The sequence below is a fragment of the Prionailurus viverrinus genome, chromosome A2, assembly GCF_022837055.1.
Source record: "Prionailurus viverrinus isolate Anna chromosome A2, UM_Priviv_1.0, whole genome shotgun sequence".
In the NCBI taxonomy this organism is placed as follows: Eukaryota; Metazoa; Chordata; class Mammalia; order Carnivora; family Felidae; genus Prionailurus; species Prionailurus viverrinus.
This window is the reverse complement of record NC_062562.1, coordinates 56,584,780-56,606,591: the sequence shown is the minus strand read 5'-3', so window position 1 is coordinate 56,606,591 and position 21,812 is coordinate 56,584,780. Positions and strand designations below refer to the sequence as shown.

Sequence of the window (21,812 nt, the reverse complement as noted above, 5' to 3'; positions counted from 1 at the left end):
ACATCACATTTATTTGCAAGTAAACCTGAGTGAAAAGGATACATGCGCCTGAGGACATTCTGTCATCTGACTTCAGCTCTGGTCATGATCTCTGCTGGGTTCAAACCCTGCATTGGGCTCTGTGCTGACAGCTCAGAACCTGGAGCCTGCTTTGGATTCTGTGATTCCATGTCTCTCTCTCTCTCTCTCTCTCGCCCTACCCCGCTCCTTCTCTCTCCCTCAAAACTAAAAATTAAAAAAGAAAAAAGAAAGAAAAGTCCCCACCACAGTGATTTCCAACACTGACAAATAGTGGAGATGGTAATAAAAAACAAAGGGAATTTCATTTTTGTTGCTTATTAAATTTGAAGCAAATATGACAAAATAGTCGTAACAGTCAATCTCTGGTTAGTTACATGTATTTTTAAATTTCTTGGTAATACTAACAACCAAAAGCCCACGCAAATCAGCCCAAACAAAACGAGGTCACAGTGAAAACGCCCCCGCCTGCAGGGTGCAGGAAGCCGGAGCGCTAACCACCCAGGGCCAACTCCGCCCCCTCAGCCGGAAGGGAGGCCGCTCCAAAGAGGAATTTGGAGAGCGGGGGAAGGCGGGCCTCCGCTGTGGTCTGGGTTCCGAGACGACCGACTAGCCCGTGCCCCGCCCCCGCGCAGCTCCCCGCCCCCCCTCCCAACTCGAAGGCGTGCCGCGCGCTCTCATTAGCAGGAACAGCGCCGGAGCTCCCCTCTGATTGGTGAGAATTGCGATCCTTGATTTGCATAGGACTTGGAGCCAGCGCCCCCGCCTCTCGCGGGCTGCGTCTGCGCGGTGGTCCAATCGCACTGGGCGGCCTGCCACCCGCGGAGCGCGATGGGTCCGCCCCGCCCTTCCTCCTCCTCTCGTCGGCCCACTTCCTTGCAAAGCCCAGCGCAGCGTTTTGTGCTCCTGGTCTCCCTGATGCCCCATAGAGGAAGTAGCGGAGCGGCCCTAGCGCTCCTGGAGATTCTTCTGTGCCCCATCCTGTGGGAGGGCCTCTCCTGTCTCACCAGCGCCCCGCGCTTGTTCTCCATGGTCCGTGCACCCTCTTCTTCCCCAGAGGTTTGCTGGAGACCCCACTGACAGCGGCCCTCTGGCTTTTCCAGTCCCTTGGATATAGGCGCTAGGCGCGTGCTCACACCCACACCCACACCCACAATTGCCAGGTGTGGTTATCTGTCTAATGCAGGCCGCTTCTTGCCCAGGGTGGGGCATATAGTAAGTGCTCACATTCACCTAACAAGTACTTAAACACCGAACATTAACACTGGGAGAAAATAACGGTGAAAAAGCGGCCCCTGCTTTCACAGAACTAATCATCTGGGTGGGGAGAGGTTAATAGATAACCATTCTAAATAATTATAAAGAAGGTTCAGTGCGAAGGAGGAGTCTGCAGAGTAAATCACAGGGGCTCTGACCAGGCTGGGGCGGATGGTCAGCCCTGCTCCGGTCCCCAAGTCCATGTCACCCTTGTACCCTGCTCTGCTCTGAGGCTGGGAATCTGGATAGGGCTTGGTGGGCTGTGACGGGGGGCTTCTCCTCAACCAGATCCTATGCTCCCTGTGGTCAGGACAGAGTTTTGGCCTCTACAGTATTCTCCCCCTAGTCCCCTGTGTTCGGCAAGCACCCAGGTTGGTTTTAAGCTAAAGGATTCACAGGGGTGCCTGGGTGGCTCAGTTGGTTTAAGCGTCCCAACTCTGGCCCAGGTCATGATCTCACAACTGGTGGGTTTGAGCCCCGCATCAGGCTCTGCTGACAGCTCAGAGCCTGGAGCCTGCTAAGGATTCTGTGTCTCCCTCTCTCTCTGCCCCTCCCCTGCTCATGCTCGGTCTCAAAAATAAATTAAAAAACCATTAAAAATTTTTAAGCTAAAGGATTCACAAAACTTACAAGTATTAAGAATAAAGAGACTCAATAAAGAACATTCCCTAACCCCCACTGAACCTTCTTACTATTTCCAAGAAAGCAGTTTTATCCACAGAAAGCCCCAGTGCTCCATATTTGTGACAAAGTCCATTCCCTAGGACTGATCCTAGGAGAAAACAGTAAGATCCAGAACTTCCCCTAACAGCAGCATTTTCTGGAATGTAGACAGTTTATCAAATATAATTTATTCAGAAAAAAAGACAACATCTTAAGAACTTAATTCCAAAAGCTGGTAGAAAACAGCCTTTTGTAAGCAGTACCAGGTCAGGGCTGAGAATTGCCAGCAGGGTCCACCAGTCAAACCAGCAGAGGGCCACAGCCATAAAGCCCCTTATGCACTGATGGTGGTGGCCCCTCCTCTTTGTAGGCTGCCCCTTTGCCCCCCTGTGGGTTCATGGTGCAGGCAGGATAGCTACTCATTCATAAACCCACAACTGTCAACTACTACTGTGCTACCGCATCCCAAAGCAAATCCACAAACATACAACGCAAGCACCTGTCACCAGCAACAATATTTAATGCAGCAAATCGTGGCAGCAGTCTCTGAAAGTCCTGTTACTTGTTGTGCGGCCGCTTGGCCAAGGGCTCCTCCTGCTTCAGCCATCGCTCCAGGAGTCCTGTGGCACCTCTCTTGGTGGGGAGTGGGCTCTTCTGCAGGAACTGGTTGGACCACTGGGGCACATCTGACTCTGTCTTTTGGGGTGTTTTGGGGTCTTCCTTTTTGGGTGACTTTGTGGCCAGCCATTGCATCATCTTCTGGCTACTACGACTTGCCTTGGGCTCCTAGGACAAAGAACGCTCAAACCACCCAGCTCTAGCTTTTAGGAAAACACCAACTCCAAGGGAAGAAACAGGGGTAGAGGCACTAGGTACTGACCCAGGCTTAGAAAATGTTATTAAGAGCCAGATGGGGATGACTGGTCAGGAGTGAGGGGAAGGAAGGAGCAACCGAGTATGCTCCAAGGGGTACAAACAGGCAGGGACCAGCTCTCAGAGCAAGCTTCATATATAAGGTGCGTGGGACTGGTCAGAAAAGAGAGTTGATGAGCATTTCAAACAGGTGCAGAGAAAGAAGCTTTCTTAGGGAAGAGGATGTAGTTCAGTGAGAGCAGACTGAGCGTGGGGAAATGACACTGGAGAGGTATGGCTTTGAAGAGTCACCATGATTAAGGATTCAGCTAAGGCTGAACAGGCTGACTTGTTTCCCCGCTGGGCAGCCTCTCCTTGACCAGCCTGCTCCCTCCTGCTCTCTCACACCTGCACCCCAACGCTGAACTGAAGGTTCTGAATTTGCATAATGCTACTTCTCCAGAATGGGAGTTCTTCAGGAGTAAAGACCATGACAGAAATGGGGCAGAGTCTAGTACAAAATGAATGCGTATCATTACATTTTTAGAGACATCTAAGAAATAAAAGATCAGGGTTGCAGGAGTTTGCAAAGAACTGCGACAAAAGAAAATGATGACACAGAGTATGGAAAACGTAGAAACCTGAATAAAAATGTGGGGGGGGGGGAGAGCTGTTTTGTAATCATTGTCCTTAACACTTCTCAGGCATTCTAAGATGTCTATTCTTGGAACACTCAGCCATGTCCTACTTTTTTTTTTTTTTTTTTTACATTTTTTTTTTTTTTATTTATTTTTGAGACAGAGAGAGACAGAGCATGAACAGGGGAGGGTCAGAGACAGAGGGAGACACAGAATCTGAAACGGGCTCCAGGCTCTGAGCTGTCAGCACAGAGCCCGATGCGGGGCTCGAACTCACGGACTGCAAGATCATGACCTGAGCCGAAGTCGGACGCCCAACCGACTGAGCCACCCAGGCGCCCAGCCATGTCCTACTTAAGTCCCTCTGTGCCACCTGGAAACAGTTGCTACTCCTAAATCTTCATCCCCAAATATTGGCAAAAGCCAGTTTTTTGCTCTGGAACTTCTGTTCCCACTGGAGGCCTTTGGTCTGCTCACCTTCCCTTGAAAATACAACTGGATCCTTGCCAATTCTAAAAAGTTAAAGTTCAGGGCAGGAATGTTCTCAAATCCTCCTAAAGGAGTACAAGGATTGGAACTCCTCCAACTTGTAGTTGGGAAAGCAGATACAGAAAAGAGAAAAACAACTACACAGCTGGGAGGCAAAGATACAATTATGGACAAGGATTCCTTTGTCTTTCTTATAATCACCCTCTAGATTAGGAATCTTCAAACTTGGCTTATCAGACTTACTTCAGAAGCTTCTTAAAGACACAGAAGCCCAAGCCCAGCCCTGAATACTGACTCAATAGGTCTAGATAGGATCCAGCATTTACATTTTGAAAGAGCTCTCCTGAGGAGTCTGAGTCACAGCCAGCTTGGAGAATCACTGCTCTGTTCAACCTTGCCATACCCAAGGAAATGTGAGCATTGGGTGTTTTAAATTAGAGCTAATTGTTGTGTGCCTGGGTGGCACAGTCGGTTAAGCATCTGACCTCGGCTTAGGTTTGTGAGTTCGAGCCCTGCTTTGGGTGAGCCCTACTTTTCTCTCTCTCTCTCTCAAAAAAATAAATGAATAAATAAAAATAAATAAATAAATAAATAAATAAATAAATAAATAAATAAATTAAAAAAACATAAAGCTAATTGGGAAAGGCCGTATCCTAAAAGAAAAAGATATCTTGACAGAAGACAGAAAGCTCAGAAAGGACTGTCAGAATCACAGGCCCCTACCTTTTTGACCAGTAGGCTGATAGGAGTCACACATTCAGGAGTGTTGTTCCCGGAGTCGTTCACCACGGAAGAGACTGCATGGAAGGTGATATTCTCTGTGGGGTGGATTAACTTCAGAGCTTCCTGAGTTGAGACCTCACCAAAGTCAAGCCATTTAGAGACTTCCTCCTCTCCATCTAATATGGCAGGCATCCTAGCCAGTGAGGTAGAGACATTAGTTGGCAGGTAGAGTAGAGTGAGGGTAGGGACAGAAGGGAGACTTGAGTCAGTGCAAATCATCCTAAGGAGAAGCTCGTCCTTCCTCTGCACCTCACGTGCTGATTGTTGCCATGTGCTCCTTGACCACAACTTGACAGGGCACGAAATTCACCACGAGGAGAACGAGCTTACACAGGTTTATGGCAAAGACAGTGAACGGTGCTATGACTGGATCCAGAGCACTCCAGTGTACATGCTAACCAACTGGTAAACTTCCCACGATGCCTCAGCCAAGAATTAAAGGGAAATTAAAGGGAAAACTTACAATATTAATCTCTAGATTTACAGTATGAAAGAGTTATTCCCATAATTGTGAACTACGCCTATGCCTCAGAAGGCAAAATGGCTGCCTAAGATGCCTCCTGGGACCCAGAAGATGTTAGGAATAATTTTCTCAGCAGTGATACAGAAGTTAATTGCAGGAGGAGGCTATACGTTGGATCAAATTGTTCAATTCTGAATAAATACATACCTATTATAAATGCATGTCTTGAAGGAGCAACACTTCAAAGGCAGAAAGACATGCCCCAGGATTTAAGACCGCAAAAGATCATAAATTTTAAATAATCTTCCTTTCATTTCATAATAGCTCATAAGCTACAACTTTTCCAACACTCATTTCCAGAAGCAAATTTTTCTAAGGTAAAGTGCCATATTTAATGTAATATCTACATAGACAACAATAGTACTGTTTTTAATATACAGATCCCTATTATTTCTTCATGTGTTCCTGACCAATTTTTAGGTGTTGCCCCTTAAAACCCCACTTTTCTCATAAGTTCTTGGGTTTCCACTGTACAGTTTTGCATAGTGTGACTTTTAGGAACACATGTCATATTATAGCGAAACTGACTGTAACTGTATTTTGCAAAACAACTGCTACTCTCTAAATTTGTGCATACAGAGGTGCCTGGGTGGCTCAGTCGGTTGGGCGTCCGACTTCGGCTCAGGTCACGATCTCACTGTCTGTGGGTTGGAGCCCCGTGTCGGGCTCTGTGCTGACTGCTCAGAGCCTGGAGCCTGTTTCAGATTCTGTGTCTCCCTCTCTCTGACCCTCCCCTGTTCATGCTCTGTCTCTCTCTGTCTCAAAAATAAATAAATGTTAAAAAAAAAAAATTTGTGCATACAGAAACACTAAATCCAAAAGCTACCTATCTAAAAGCAGGAAACAAATCTTCCTCTGAATCCTTTTGGACCCAGGGATAAGATCTGTGACTTACCTAGGGTGAATGTCATTCAAGCTTTTGCAGGAATCTACTGTGATGATGGTGTAGGAATACAGGAGGTCTCCTCCTTCTGGGGGCTCCCAGCAGTCAAAGATCCCCGCCATTGTCAGCAGCCTCCAGTTGTCCCAGACTTTCTTCCAGTGCTCAGGACTCTCTACAACATCAGTGCTACCTGACTGGAAGCAAAATATGTGGACAGATTAGATATTCAGCAGCCCCCTCCTACACACAGTTGGGTACTACTATAAACTTAACATGACAATGTTTAGAGGTACTTCAGCCCATGTGTTATTAACTGTTCTTGATCCACTGTTGTCAAAAGAAAGAGGTTTGGTGTAAGTACCCACTGAAGCTATGGATTTATGGCTACTTAATGCTTTCAGAATACAAACCAACACCATCAGTAGGCATTCAGGTCTTCCAGGATCTAGCCTGTCATTCCCCTCCACCCTAACAATAAGAAAAAAAGCTAGGAGAGGCACCTGGGTGGCTCAGTCAGTGATCTCACGGTTTTGTGAGTTTGAGCCTCATGTTGGGCTCTGTGCTGACAGATCAGAGCCTGGAGCCTGCTTTGGATTCTGTGTTTTCCTCTCTCTCTGCCCCTCCCCCACTCACACTCTGTCTCTCTTTCTTTCAAAAATAAATAAACATGAAAAAAAAAAAAAGCTAGGAGTACCTGGGTGGCTCAGTCAGTTAAGCATCCAACTTTGGCTGAGATCCTGATCTCAGGGCTTGTGAGTTCGAACCCCACATCAGGCCCTGTGCTGACAGCTCAGAGCCTGGAGCCTGCTTCGGATTCTGTGTCTCCCTCTCTCTCTGCCCCTCCCGTTTGTGCGCTTGCTTTCTCTCTCTCTCTCTCTCTCTCTCAAAAATTAACATTAGAAGAAAAAAATATATATATAAAAAGAAAAAAGCTAGATAATCTACAAAAATCATAACTTGAAAAAAATTCATCAGAAAACTGAGGTCACTGGGCAACAAACTGGCCTGAACTTTACAGAAAGACAGGGGCCTCCAAGGGAAGACAAGACATAAGTACTGGCTTACTGATGGCAATAGGAGGAAGACAAGGCCTTCATTCAGACAAAATTATTACCGAATTGTTTAAAAGCACTGTGTGGGCTAGCCTGGGAGTCTAGAACCCGTGGGAGCTGCAGACATCAGGGACTTTGCATCAGCTTGCAGACTCTTCTCCACGAACCTTCCTAGCTGCTCACAAGAAAGATGGAGGCAGAGCAGGAGACTAGAGAAAGCCTTCCTTGCTGGTATGCGCCTAGAGGAGGGGAGCTCTCCTGCATCAGGAAAGGCGTGAAGTCTCACCCAATCATTTCTCCTCTAAGGAGCAAAAGCCTTAAGGGCCAGAGTATGGGTTATAAACCCTATTGACCATAAGATACAGGTATAGACCCACTGAGTCTGGGGATGGGTGAAAGAAAAATCCCTCTACTCTCCTGGGGAAAGAGCAGGATCCCTGAGAAAGCCTGAGCCTGACAGTTCTGAGATTTGAGGCTGTATGAAGACAATAAAGAATGCTCTCCCACCCTTTAGATCAGCAAGCACCACATGGACAGCAACAGCAGCCTAATTCTGGGGAAGCAGCAAGAGCACAGACAGAGCCTCTCCACAGCACAGGCTCAAAGGGAAGTACTACAGTGGAAGGAAGCAGGGCTACTGAGAAAAACTCTCTGGAAAATCACCCTTACCATGAACACAAAACGGCACAGAGAAATTTAAAACCTGTAATGAACAAAGGTAATCGTATCAACAAAACCAGTTCAGCTCCTGATAAGATCAACTCAACCTCACACATTACCCTATTAGAAGGATAAGTGTATCCATTTCCAGGCAAAAATTTATCTCAGCCTGTATGTCTGGCAATCAATCAAAAATTACAAGATCGGGGGTGCCTGGGTGGCTCAGTCAGTTGAGCATCTGACTTCGGCTCAGGTCATGATCTCACCTTTTTGAGTTCGAGCCCCACATCGGGCTCTGTGCTGACAGTGCACAGCCTGGAGCCTGCTTCAGAATCTGTCTCCCTCTCTCTCTGCCCTTCCCCTGCTCACACTCTGTCTCTCTGCCTCTCAAAAATAAATAAACATTAAAAAAAATTTTTTTTAAGTTACAAGATGGGGTGCCTGGGTGGCTCAGTCAATTGAGGATCCGACTCTTGATTTGGGATCAGATCATGATCCCTGGGGTTGAGATCGAGCCCTACACTGGAGTCCATGCTAAGTGTAGAACCTGCTTAAGATTTTCTCTCTCTCCCTCTGCCCCTCTCCCCTGCTTGAATTCTCTCTCAAATTAAAAAAAAAAAAAAAAAAAAAAAAAAAGCCAGAAAACAAAATGAACTGTCAAGGGATATAGAAATCAACAGAACCAGACTCAAGACACCACTTTCCCCAAATGCTCAACTATCAGAGGGAATTTAAAATAAGTTTAATTAGAGGCCCCTGGGTGGGCTCAGACAGTAGGCATCTGACTTCAGCTCAGGTCATGATTTCATGGTTTTTGAGTTTGAGCCCTGTGTCAGGCTCTGTACTGACCGCTCAGAGCCTGGAGCCTGCTTGCTTCAGATTTTGTGTCTCCCTCATCTGCCTCTTCCCCGTTCACGCTTTGTCTGTCTGTCTGTCTGTCTGTCTGTCTGTCTGTCTGTGTCTCTCTCTCAAAAATAAACATTAAAACATGTTTAGTTAATATGTTAAAGGTTCTTGGGGCACCTGGGTGGCTTAGGCATCTGACTCTTAATCTCAGCTCAGGTCATGATCTTGGCATCATGAGTTCACATTCCGTGTTGGGTGTGAAGTCTGCTTAAAAACAATGTTAAAGGCTCTTGTAGAAAAGGTGAACAGCATACATTAAACAGTTAAGAAATGTTGGCAAAATAAGAAAATATCAGTGAACTTAAAAACTTGACAGTAAAAACTACCCAAACTAAAACACAGAGATAAAATAAAATACACAGAACACTGAAGAACTATGGGACAATATCAAATGGTCTAACGTGCAATTAGAATCACAGAATGTGAAGAGAAATGAGTAAGAAGAAATATCTGAATATACAATGGCTGAAAATTTACCAAAAATTATGAGAGACATCAAACCACAGATATGAGGAAGCTCAGTGAACATGCCAAACATACAAACGCACAAAACTACACACATCATATTAAAACTGCTAAAAACCGGGGCGCCTGGGTGGCGCAGTCGGTTAAGCGTCCGACTTCAGCCAGGTCACGATCTCGCGGTCTGTGAGTTCGAGCCCCGCGTCAGGCTCTGGGCTGATGGCTCAGAGCCTGGAGCCTGTTTCCAATTCTGTGTCTCTCTCTCTGCCCCTCCCCCGTTCATGCTCTGTCTCTCTCTGTCCGAAAAATAAATAAACGTTGAAAAAAAAAAATTAAAAAAAAAAACAACTGCTAAAAACCAATGGAAAATGTTGAAGGCATTAGGGAAAGAGGAGTGATAGAAACACATTACAAATGGAAGAAAAAAGACAAAAATTAGAGTAGACTTCTCAAAAAAACCCTAGAAGAGCCAGAGCCTATGGAGTACTTTTTTTAAGTGCTGGAAAAAAAACCAAAAGACTGCCAACCCAGAATTCTATACACAGTGAAAACACCGTTCAAAAATGGAAATAGTGGGGGTACCTGGGTGGCTCAGTCGGTTAAGCATTTGACTCTTGATTTTGGCTCAGGTCATGATCTTACGGTTGGTGGGTTCAAGTTCCGGGTCGGGCTCTGTGCTCATAGCTTAGAGCCTGGAGCCTGCTTCAGATTCTGTGTGTGTGTCTCTCTCTCTGCCCATCCCCCACTTGTGCTCTGTCTCTCTCTTTCTCTCAAAAAAAAAATGCAAGAAAATGTGTATTACAGAATAGCTACCAAAAGCATTTTTATTCTATTTTTGTTTTTTAACTAAACGAAGCTTTTTATATTTTATCTTATTTATTTTTAAATTTTATTATTTTATTTTTGAGAGCACATGTGTGTAAGCAAGCAGGGGAGGGGCAGGGAGAGAGGGGAAGAAAGAATCTTTTTTTTAATGTTCATTTATTTTGAGAGTGAGAGAGAGCTCAAGTGGGAGAGGAGCAGAGGGAGGGAGAGAGAGAGAGAGAGAATCCCAGGCAGACTCTGCATTGTCAGTGAGGAACCCAATGTGGGGCTCGAACCCACGAACCATGAGGTCACGACCTGAGCTGAAGTTGGATGTTTAACCGACTGGACACCCACCCAGGTGACCCACAAAAACTTATTTATTTAAAATTTTTTTGAGAGAGAGCAGGGGACGGGGTAGAGGGAAAAAGAGAGAGTATCAAGTAGGGTCTGCATTGTTAGCACAGAGCTTGTCACAGGGCTTGATTCCATGACCCTGGGATCATGACCTGAGCTGAATTTTAAGAGTTGTATGCTTGACCAACTGAACCACCCGGATGCCCTCCAAAAACAATTTTTAAAAAATTTTTTAAATGTTTATTTAAATTTGAGAGAGAGAGCGTGTGCACAAGCAGGGGAAGGGCAGAGAGACAGGGAGACAGAATCCAAAGCAGGCTTCAGGGCTCAAACCCACAAACTGTGAGATCACGACCTGAGCCGAAGTCGGATACCTAACCGACTTAACATTTTTAAAAGAAGTAAAAGTAAGCAGCCAACAGTGGAGACGAAATGGAATCATAAAAAGTACTGAATCCAAAAGCAGCCGGGAAAAACATGAGAAAAGGAAAAACGAGCTAATGAAAACAACTAGCAAACTAGCAGAATGCTGAATTTTTAACCCCACCAGATTGCTAACTAGATCAAGTGCAAATCTTCTAAACGTTACAAAGTTCCCTCCTCTGGGAAGCCTTCTGAGACGCCCCAGTCTCAGTTAAGTGCTGTCTTCTGTGCCGCCATAACCTCACACGCATGCCTTCAGTGAGCACTCACCGCTGACCTGCAACTGTTGACTTGTGTGTGTCTTGGTAATCGAGTATCAAGGACAGAAATCCTGTCTCACTGAACTTCCAGGAGACTAGTAGCAGGACCATATACAATCGTATGTGGTTAATGAAAGTCCAGTGAACAGATACATTTTTATAGGTAAAAAAAACTGTATAGGACTGAAGGAAGTCCCATCCTAATCCACACAAATGCCTCGTAGTCTCTCAAGAACAGTGTCCGAGGAAATTGCAATTTTAAGATAGGAAATTCCTAAAGATGGAAAAGCTAAGCACTAGGAATCTTTTGGAGTGGATTCCTCTAGAGAGCCCCAGAATTCTGACTTACTAGTAATTCAATTTAATTTAATTAATTAATTAATTTATTTATTTTTAAAGGTTTGATTTTTAAGGAATCTCTATACCCAATGTGGGGCTTGAACTCGCAACCCTGAGATTGAGTCACATGCTCCACTGACTGAGCCAGCCAGGCGCCCCCCATAATTTGCAATTTTAACAAAGCAAACTGCAGTGAGAATGCAAAGGCTTTAGCAGTATTAGAGCAGTAAATCTGATTAAAATGAAAACATGATGTTGGCACATCTGATTTGTTTTCAATCTCCTCATAATGTTATGTGAACAGGCTAAATTTACCATTTGTCTTAAAATGAAAGTTCTAGGGGCACCAGGGTGGCTCAGTTGGTTAAACGTCCGACTTCGGTCAGGTCATGATCTCACAGTTTGTGAGTTCGAGCCCCACATTGGGCTCTGTGCTGTTGGTTCGGAGCCTGGAGCCTGCTTCGGATTCTGTGTCTCCTTCTCTCTCCACCCTTCCCCTGCTCATGCTCCGTCTCTCTCTGCCTCTCAAAAAATGAATGAACATTAAAAAAAAAAAATTAAAAAAAAAAAAAAAGAAAGTTCTACGAGGAAAATGTGAAGTATAGAGTTACCATGTGACCTGGCCAATTCACCCCTAGGTATAAACTTGAGAAATTAAAACATACCCATGTAACAACTTGTACACGAATGTCCATAGCAGCCTTATTTATAACCATCAAAAGTAGAAACAACCCAAGTGTCCATCAACTGGTGAATGAATAAACAAAATGTGGCCTTTCTATACAATGGACTATTACTCAGCCATAAACAAGCAATTAAATAGTGACACATTCTATCACATGGATCAACCTTGAAAACCTTATACTGAGTAAAACAAGCCAGATACAAAAGACCACATATTATACGACTCCAAATATATTAAATGTCCAATTAGGCAAATCTATAGTGACTGAAAGATTCGTGGTTGCCAGGACTGGGAAGAATAGGGAATGGACAGTGACAGATAACAGATATGGGATTTCTTTTGGGGGCAATGAAAATGTAATATTAGACAGCAGTGATGGTTGCACAACTTTGACTATACTACAAAAACCGCTGACTTGCATCCTTTAAAAAGGTGAATTTTATGGTGAATTATAGCTACATAATTCATAACATAAAGCAGTTATGTCAAAAAATATATATATAGCTACATATATATGTATGGCTACATAATTCATAACATAAAGCAGTTATGTCAAAAAAAAATAACCCACAACTCTATGAGGAAAGATACAAAATGTCCTTTTTTGCATCGGTTTCTCTGTCCCTTTCCAAACTGTGAATGCTGTTGACAATACCTCTTCTGTTTTGGCTTGGGGAAAATAGATGAAGTACGGCTGCTTGTGGCTTGTTCCCTGACGTCTCTGCCACTCGTAGAATCCATCTGCTAAGACGACACAGCGTCTTCCCTTTCCAAGAGGGACCTGAGGAAAAACGTGAGCAAGATACAGTCTTGGTGACAGAATGTTTCATGTACTTGAGCGAAAAATCTCACATCCACCAATGTGTGACCTTAATTATTTAATGTCTGTGTGCCTCACTTTCCTTATGCATAACTTCCTTATGCAGATGTTGAAAAGATTAAATAATGTACTCCAGCCCCAGCTGTCATTTGATTATAAGTGCATGAAAACCTCCAAGTGAAACTGTCTAGTTGTCATTCTCTCTCTCTCTCTCTCTCTCTCTCTCTCTCTCTCTCTCTCTCAACCTAGTCAACCTACAAAATATGAGAAGTAATAGTTTTGTTTTAAACCACTATGTGTTGGCATGATTTATCATGCAGTAATATGCATAACCACCCTCAACATTATTCGCGACTGGGAACACACTTTCCAGGAGATCCTTATTTTATTTCTCAGGTGTATAAGATACTAACAACTCTGTCGGAAAACAGAACAGAATATGTGCCTTTTCTCTAGACCAGCTACCTACCTTGAAGGACCGTTTCTCCATTATGGTATCACTACGACAGTTGGTAGTGTTGAACTGAAGTTTGGAAGGATCATCCTCTTTGAACCAAGATGGGACCAAGCCCCATCGCATGGGAGCAATGATACGCTCAGATGGGTCTGCACCCTGCCATGGGAAAAGGTTAAGATCCAGTGAATAGAGCATAATGAAATTTACAAAACCAAATTTGGCACATGCATTATGTTACTATTAATATCAAAATACAAAAAGTACCGAGAAGAACACTAAAAGGGAAAGATCTATTTGAAAAACAATTTTAATGATTTATCTATCATGATGTGAGTAACTTGAACTCTTCAGCAATTGACGTTCTTTAGTATTTATTAGAATGTAAGACATACTGCTTGGGTAGGGTGGGGGATACAAAGAAGTTTAGTCCCTGTAAACTTTGAATTAGTGCCTGCTATGAGAGAGAGAGAGTGCTAGGCCTAGCAGTTCATGTGGTTCCAGCTCTTAAAAAGCACATACTACAGAGGAGCTGGGGTGGCTTGGTTGGTTGAGTGTCCAACTCTTGATTTTGGCTCAGATCATGATCCCAGGATTGTGGGATCGAGCCCCACGTTGGGTTCGGCACTGAGCATGGAGCCACTTAAAGCTCCTCACTCTCTCTCTCTCTCCTCTACACCACTCACACTCTCTCTCTAAAATAAAAATAAATAAATAAGTCAGCACATGTTACAGACAACGATAATACAATGAGGGACATGCTAGGATGAGGGATGCTCAGGGTGCTGTGGGGGCACATAGAAGAGTGCTTAACTTCAAAGGACTTGCACGATGACATATGAGGCCACAAAGACATAAAAACATTAATAATAGGGGCGCCTGGGTGGCGCAGTCGGTTAAGCGTCCGACTTCAGCCAGGTCACGATCTCGCGGTCCGGGAGTTCGAGCCCCGCGTCAGGCTCTGGGCTGATGGCTCAGAGCCTGGAGCCTGTTTCCGATTCTGTGTCTCCCTCTCTCTCTGCCCCTCCCCCGTTCATGCTCTGTCTCTCTCTGTCCCAAAAAATAAATAAACGTTGAAAAAAAAAAATGAAAAAAAAAAACATTAATAATATAATATACAACAAAACATTAATAATGTAAGATACAATAGGCTAAGGGCCATAGAAGTGGTACATACAAGGGGCGCCTGGGTGGCTCAGTCGGTTGAGCGTCTGACTTCGGCTCAGGTCATGATCTCACAGCTCGTGGGTTCGAGCCCCGTGTCAGGCTCTGTGCTGACAGCTCAGAGCCTGAAGCCTGCTTCTGATTCTGTCTCCCTCTCTCTCTGCCCCTAACCCACTCTCATTCTGTCTCTGTGTCTCTCAAAAATAAATAAACATTTTTTAAAAATTAAAAAAAAAAAAAAAAGAAGTGGTACAAACAAGGAGTCACAAAGGAGTTCAGCAGAGAGTGATCCGTGAGAGATGGAATGGAAAAGTATCAGCTCCTTAGAGGAAGCAGAAAGGACAGGGGTGGGGTAGTTCTTAAATTGGATCCCACAAGAGGTACAAAATGCAGACAAAGAAGAGAATGGGAGGGAAGACCAGATATGAAATTAAACGAACATGGGTGCCTGGCTGGCTCAGTTGGAGGAGTGTGCAACTCTTGATCTTGGGGTCATGAATTCCAGCCCTACACTGGTTGTAGAGATTACTAAAAAAAGCAACTAAACTTAAAAAAAAATTAAATGAACAAAGAGGCAATGTCAAGAATGTGTAGGAAGTGGTTTTGTGCAGAAAAGTTATAGCAAGTCCAAGGATGCTATTTTCAGGAAGGCCTGCTTACAAGGTTGGCCCTTAGCATCTGGGACCTTGGATTTTGAGTGTTCCCCTTTTCCTAACAGATACAGGATGGTTCACTGTACCTAGTCTGTACAAAAATGAGGTTTATGCTGAACATCTGCTTTCCTTTTGAGACTCTGGAATTTAGGTACTTGCTAGGCAGAGTACCTAATAAAAACCCTGGGCTTTTAGTTTCTAATGGATTGCCCCAGGCAGAAACACCACACATTACTGTATTTTTCATTGCTGGACAAGGATATTTCCTAGTATATCTCCTCACAGGAAGGAGAGAACCTAAGGAAGCCTATGCATGGATTTTTTTCCAGACTCCTACTTATGTCTCTTTCCCTTGTTAATGCTATTGCATATCTTTTCACTGTAATAAACCTGAGCCTTATACGCTAAGTCCTTCTAACCGAATCTCCAAATGTGAGGGTACTCTTAGGGGCCTCTGACACATAGTCATTACACTTTATTGGGGTAATTGGCCCCTTGAGACTTTGATGAAATCTACAGATTAAAATGCACGTGCGCGCGCGCACACACACACACACACACACACACACACACTATTCTATGTGGTGTGGTACAATACAGGTTGGAAGAGACCATGAGCAGAGAGTGAATTCTATTACTCAGCCATAAACAAGCAATGAAGTAGTGACACATTCTATCAAATGGATCAACCTTGAAAACATTACACTGAGTAAAATAAGCCAGATATCTCTGACAACTCAGAGCCTGGAGCCTGCTTCAGATCTTGTGTCTCCCTCTCTCTCTGCTCCTCCTGCTCATGCTCTCTTTCTCTCTCTTTCTCAAAAATAAACAAACATTTAAATAAGTAAGTAAATAAAATACTAGCCAGCACTCTAGCACTATGCTTGGGAGCAATTTTTTTTTAAATTTATTTATTTTGAGAGAGAGAGAAAAAGTCCAAGTGGGTGGAGAGAGAGGGAGAGAAAGAGAGAATCCCAAGCAGGCTCTGCACTGTCAGCTCAGAGCCCCATGGGGGACTCAAACTCAGAAACCATGAGATCATGAGATCATAACCTGAGCCAAAGTCAGACACTCTGAGCCACCCAGGTGCCCAGCTTGGGGGCAATTTCAAACAGTGAAATCACCAACAAAATGCAGAGAAATGCAAGAAATAGCACTAAATCAACTCCAAGAAGAGTACTTGTTTACAATGTAAGAGCTGAAACAAGAAGGTAGAGTTTTGCCTTACTCAACCTCAGCTGGGAATGTGTACTTTGGGTAATTCAAAATTTCTTCCTGTCTATGGTCTGTGAAAGACTTCAAAAGTGACATGAGTATTATTTTGTGGAATATACACAATTTTAGCAAGCAGACACATTTGCAAACATGAAATCTACAAATAATGAGTTTCAACTGTGCGTGTGTGTATACATATGCACACGTGTGTATATTTTCCCGCTTAAAGACAGAGGCAGTCTGGGTATATTGTATGCCAAGAGGCAGGAAAAACAAAAGCAACCGATGAGCGTGCAACGTAACTAAGGAAAAGACTACCCTAGAAGAAATGGTAGTATAACTGAACTAACAGTTGACTTCGCTCCTTGGTGAGTTCCACATAGAGACTATACCAGGTGGAGTCACACAAAGGAAACTATTTGCAGCAAATAAGACGGGAGGAGGGAGTAAGATGGGGGAAGTGGAGATGGGGGTGGTGGTGACTGGGTTTATTTTAGGGTTAGGATGAACATTCAGAAAGGGGAGCTTTGTCACTGCATGTGAAAGTGGACATAAGGCTGCACAGGTGTACTTAGAGAACATGCCTATACATGCAACCTATATTACATTAAAGAAGCCTGTGCTCCTTATAAGGAAGCAGAGGTAACTGTAGGACAAGGGGAAAGGGGTTAAGGGCAGGCTCAGGGACAGCAGTGTGTGAACTGCATGGGGCTTGGGCTCATTATTTCAGGTAAGGAATGCTGGACCTTGTTTACTTTTGAAACAGCACTGGGAGTTTTACCACTGGTATGGTTAGGCTACTTCCTGGACTGGTAGAGAGTGTTAGTTTTTGCATTCCCTTTTTTCCCTTAAAATCCTTAACTACAGGAGGTTTTTTTATTTCTTTGTAATTCTGACACCTCCTTTTGAAATTCTGCAAGAAGTGTGCTTAGGCAAGTGGAGCCAGTAGGGCGTAGATCACAGAAAATAGGTAGGGGCCTAAAATGACTTCTCTTGTGTCACCAAAGCTATGTCTCATCTTTCTTTTTCTGGGGGCCCCTCATTCCTTCTGTTTACAGTAGGGTAGACAATGAAAATCCAAGTGTTAATCTCATCTGAGATAGGAAGAGAAAGAAAGTATGAAAACAGAGCTTTTGTAAGTCCTCTTTTCCAGAATCAAACGTGCCTTCCAAGCCCCCTACCCAAAGCATAAATGAGAGATTATACAATGGTCAACTAAATGGATTCTCATCAGGAATCTGCAAGACAACAATACTCTAAATTTGAGATTCGCAACATGTGGCAAGTGTGACAATCCTTCCCCACCACCAAGATCTAGGGGGTAGAAATCTGGCGGGTAGAGGCCAGCAAGGCTGCTAAACATTCTGCAGTGCACAGGACAGCTTCCCACCACAAAGAATCTGGTGGTTAGAGGCCAGTAATGCTACCGGCATCTGGTAGGTAGAGGCCAGCAATGCTGATAAACATGCTGCAATGCACAGGACAGCTTTTCACAGCAAAGACTTTTCCCACCCAAAATGTTGATACTGCTTAGGTTGAGAAATCCTACTTTTACAAATCCCACTGATCACCTTTAATGCTAGTGTGTTCACTGGACGATTGAAAACTAAACCTAAACATGAGGCTGCCCCCTACTGGGAACAAGAAATAAAAGGTGGCTGAGAAGCCAAAATACTGAAAATATTGCTCAATATTAGTCATCTTTTTCCTCTACCCTTTTGGACTTGTGACCAGAACAGCTGGTAGAGCTGGGGTAGATAAATGAAAGAGGAAGTAATCTGCAAATCAGTGGTTTCAAATGCAAATATTGCAATCTGTACACGTGTTGGCCGTTGATGATAAGGTTTAATGAACAGCTGAAATGATTCTAATTTTGTTTTACAATTTACAGGTTTGAGACAAATGGAACCTCAAATTTTATCAAAATTAGGAAACCCCAGAAATCTGAACAAAATTTATTAGAGATGTGGAATCAAAACACTACATCAGCAAATTCATACCACTGACGGAAAGAGAGGGCTACTTTTGCTAGAGGCTCCACCTTCCCCATTCCTAGTTCGGGGAAGCATCCACTGGAGTGGGGAAAGTGGTCTGGACCTCAGTCCCAGCTCTGTCCCTCATTTGCTGGGTAACCTAGGACAAGTCACAATATGTCTACATTTCTTTACATCTGCTAAAACAAATATTTTCTTCCAGTTGACATTCATTCTATAATTTTAAAGAGGGGATATAAAGAGAACCAAGGCTATAAAAAAGAATAAGGACCACACATTTAATCCGTCTCTCTTTTCACTTCAAATTAGGTCTTCCTCTGAGACATGTTTAATTCTTTCCTTTCCAAGTTAAGATCCCCCATGATATTTATTTTGATTTCCCTCTCATAAAAAAAAAAAATTTTTTTTTTAGTTTCAACAGGGAGGTATGCACCCAGTAAAAATGGCTCAAGAATAAGCCATTTACTATTTCATTCAACAAAAAAGATCAATGTTATTTAGTATGCTTATTTCTTCTAAATATTATATTTTTGAGAGAGAGAGAGAGAGAGAAAGAGTGCAACAGAGTGCGAGCAGGGGTGGAGCAGAAAGAGAAGGAGACACAGAATCTGAAGCAGATTCCAGGTTCTAAGCTGTCAGCACAGAGCCTGATGCAGGGCTCGAACTCAAGAACCACGAGATCATGACCTGAGCCAAAGTCGGATGCCTTAGCTGACTGAGCCACCCGGGGGCCCATTTATTTCAAGTAATATAAAAATGAATCTTGACTACAATATTATCACAAGAGTTCTGAAGAGTAAGTAGCAAGGGTATAATTGACTTTATAAAGTGCTTTAAGCATTATGGTCCAATAGAATAAATACCCATGATGGAAAACAATCATAATTTTTCATAGCCTCTCAAGGGCATTTAAAATGCTTAAGACATGGAGAAACCAACCATTCATTTCTAGAATTAAGCATTTTATTTACTACATGCTAGCACTGGCACACAGTTGCACGCACACACGTGAACACACACATTCAGGAGATAAAGCAAAGAACCAAAACATGATTATGAATTATTGGTCACTCCAACACTACATGGGTAAATACTGTAGAAACAATGAGGTGGAATTAAACTTCAGATAACCAAACCAAATGCATCTGTTCCTAGTTTCAATAAAAGACAAAACATAAACCGACTGAAAACACAAGCAGAAAAAAATAGAAACTTCAACATTCAAGAAGCACCACAAGTGTTTCACATTAGCTAGCCTTAATCCTGCCTTAGGCCTAGAGATTCTGGTTCAACTGGGCTGGTAAAGGGGCATGGAAATCTTTTTTTTTTTCCAAAGGTACTCAAATGACCTTGATGATCAGTGAGGTTTGAAAGATGTGATCTTAAAAAACCTTCGAGGGGCGCCTGGGTGGCTCAGTCATTAAGCGCGGGGCTCTGGCTCAGGTCACGATCTCAAGGTTAGTGAGTTCCAGCCCCATATTGCGCTCTGCGCTGACGTTCGGAGCCTGCCTGGGATTCTGTCTCTCTCTCTCAAAATAAATAAAAACATTAAAAAAAAAAAAAAAAAAGTACTCAAATGGGGGGGGGGCGTGTTCAAATAAATTTGACATGTATTATGACTAGCCTTCAACTGAGCCTGAAGAATAAATACGGAATCCTCTTCTAAGGTAAGAAGAAAGCGATAAAACTTCTTGCAGTAAGGTCCAGAGTGGTTCTCAACTGGGGATCAGACTATATGAGCAACGGCTGGTTTTCAAGTTCAATGTCAGGGGCTGAGCAGACGCCAAACCCTACAGAAGCGGATGGGCCGGAAGCTGGTGTGGCGCAGAGACCCGCGGTTACCTTCTCAAAGTGCAGACGTGACAAGAGCACGGGGCTGTTCGACTGAGGGCTCGTGTTGTAAGAGGGGCAGTACTTGTCGGGGTCCTTCCACTCGGGGAGCCGCTCCCGGCCCTGCCGGTCCCGATAGGCACACGCTCTCGCGAGCACATCTATGGGCAGGTGACAGGAGGTTCGGCCGCACATCCTCCGGCGGGGCCCCGCACACCCTGAAGACGAGAGCACACACACCGGGGGCGGGTCGCACTCGCGTATTCACGGCCCTCTCTCCACGCCGCGCGGGCACCCATGCGCGGGGAGGCGGCCCGCTCCGAGGTGCTATTCTTGCAGCTCAGCGGGGCGGCCAAGAAACACACGAGGCGGGGGGAGGAGGAGGGACGGGTACGGTCACAGCTGGAGCCACTTCCTCTGCGTGACCCTCCCCGGCCCCGCTCCTCCTCTCCCCTCAGGGCACCGACTGGGGCCTCCCGCCCGCTAAAGCTCCAGGACGGCAGCCGGCGCCGCCAGGGGGCCGGCCCTCCCGGAGGAGAGGTCCGGGGCCCCCGCGTCCCCGCCCGCTCCACCTCGCGGCTCCGCGCCCGGGCCGCGGGCCGCCTCGGCCGGCCGCCCCGCCTCTCCTCCATTCGGCCCCGCAGTCCCGCCTCGCCTCACCTCGTCTCACTTCGCCTCACGTCCACCTCCGCCCGCCTAGTCTCACCTCACGTTCACCTCCTCTAGGCAGCCCGCGACGCTCTTCCCCCGCGGGCGCTTCGGCTCGGCTGGCCAGCGCTCCCGGTTCCAGGCCCCACCCCCAGCCAGGTCAGCCCCGCCCCCGGCGACGGCGCCTAGCCCCGCCCCCACGCGCCTGGAGGTTCCCGTGGCGTCCAGCTATCTGAAAGTGGGGGGGGGGGGGGGGGGGGAGAAGACTACCACTGGCTTTGGGGACTCCCCGGTTCTTGAAGCTCAGCTCTCCTCCGTGAAGGCCCACTCCCTGCCGTAGGAATGGGGTGGGGCCCAGGGAGCGTGAGGTGTCCTGGTCTGTATAGTGGGAGCCGGAATTAGAGCACTGGGTCGTTGTAGGGATGATAACGGAACATTTGATTTACTTCGCAGTGAGGCTAACTGCCTCAGAGTTTGGGACAAACTTTGAGAAACCATCAGGAAAACTTACGTGAATCATACAAGTCACTCTTAAACTTCAGTGGGCACCAGAATGTGACTTTCCAGGCCTTTGGCTACCTTCCCAACCCCAAATCTGAATTCCTAAGAGTCAGGCCTAGATTTTAGAAAACAGGCTTTGCAGGCCTGTTTCAGCCATGAAATTAGCAAAGCCGCCTGGCTTGAGTTTAAAAGGGCAGGCCTCCGAGCCTGCTGCCTTGGGTCGTGAACCAAGGATTTCTGTATCTTCAGCCAATAGAGTGCTAAGGCCTGTCTGTTCTCTGTGCATTCACTGAACTGGGAGCAGGGAAACCCCAATGCACACTCCACCTCAAACCTCATGCTAGGTAATACCCAAGTGATCCACCCAAACCCTCTGCAGCCTCCATTCACCACCTAGAGCAGGAGGGTGGTGGTGAGGATGCCAAGGGCAGGTTCATGACCTCAGTGCCTGCTGTTATACCCTCAGCTCTTGTTCCTGG

General features: G+C 45.1%; 1 protein-coding gene across 2 annotated transcripts; it reads right to left on the bottom strand.

Annotated features, from left to right (window-relative positions):
* Positions 1–2,110: 2,110 nt before the first annotated feature.
* Positions 2,111–20,998, bottom strand: HMCES (5-hydroxymethylcytosine binding, ES cell specific). 2 transcript variants are annotated; one of them, XM_047827499.1, is made up of 7 exons: positions 20,891–20,998; positions 20,197–20,402; positions 13,344–13,487; positions 12,710–12,835; positions 6,119–6,300; positions 4,641–4,833; positions 2,111–2,724 (listed from the first exon to the last, which is right to left on the bottom strand). In XM_047827499.1, exons 2-7 carry the CDS (start codon positions 20,377–20,379, stop codon positions 2,497–2,499), a joined length of 1,056 nt encoding a protein of 351 aa, XP_047683455.1. In that variant the 5' UTR covers positions 20,380–20,402; positions 20,891–20,998; the 3' UTR covers positions 2,111–2,496. The 2 variants fall into 2 exon arrangements, with proteins under 2 accessions (XP_047683455.1, XP_047683445.1); XM_047827489.1 differs by having other exon boundaries at positions 20,845–20,973.
* Between the last annotated feature and the right edge of the window lie 814 nt (positions 20,999–21,812).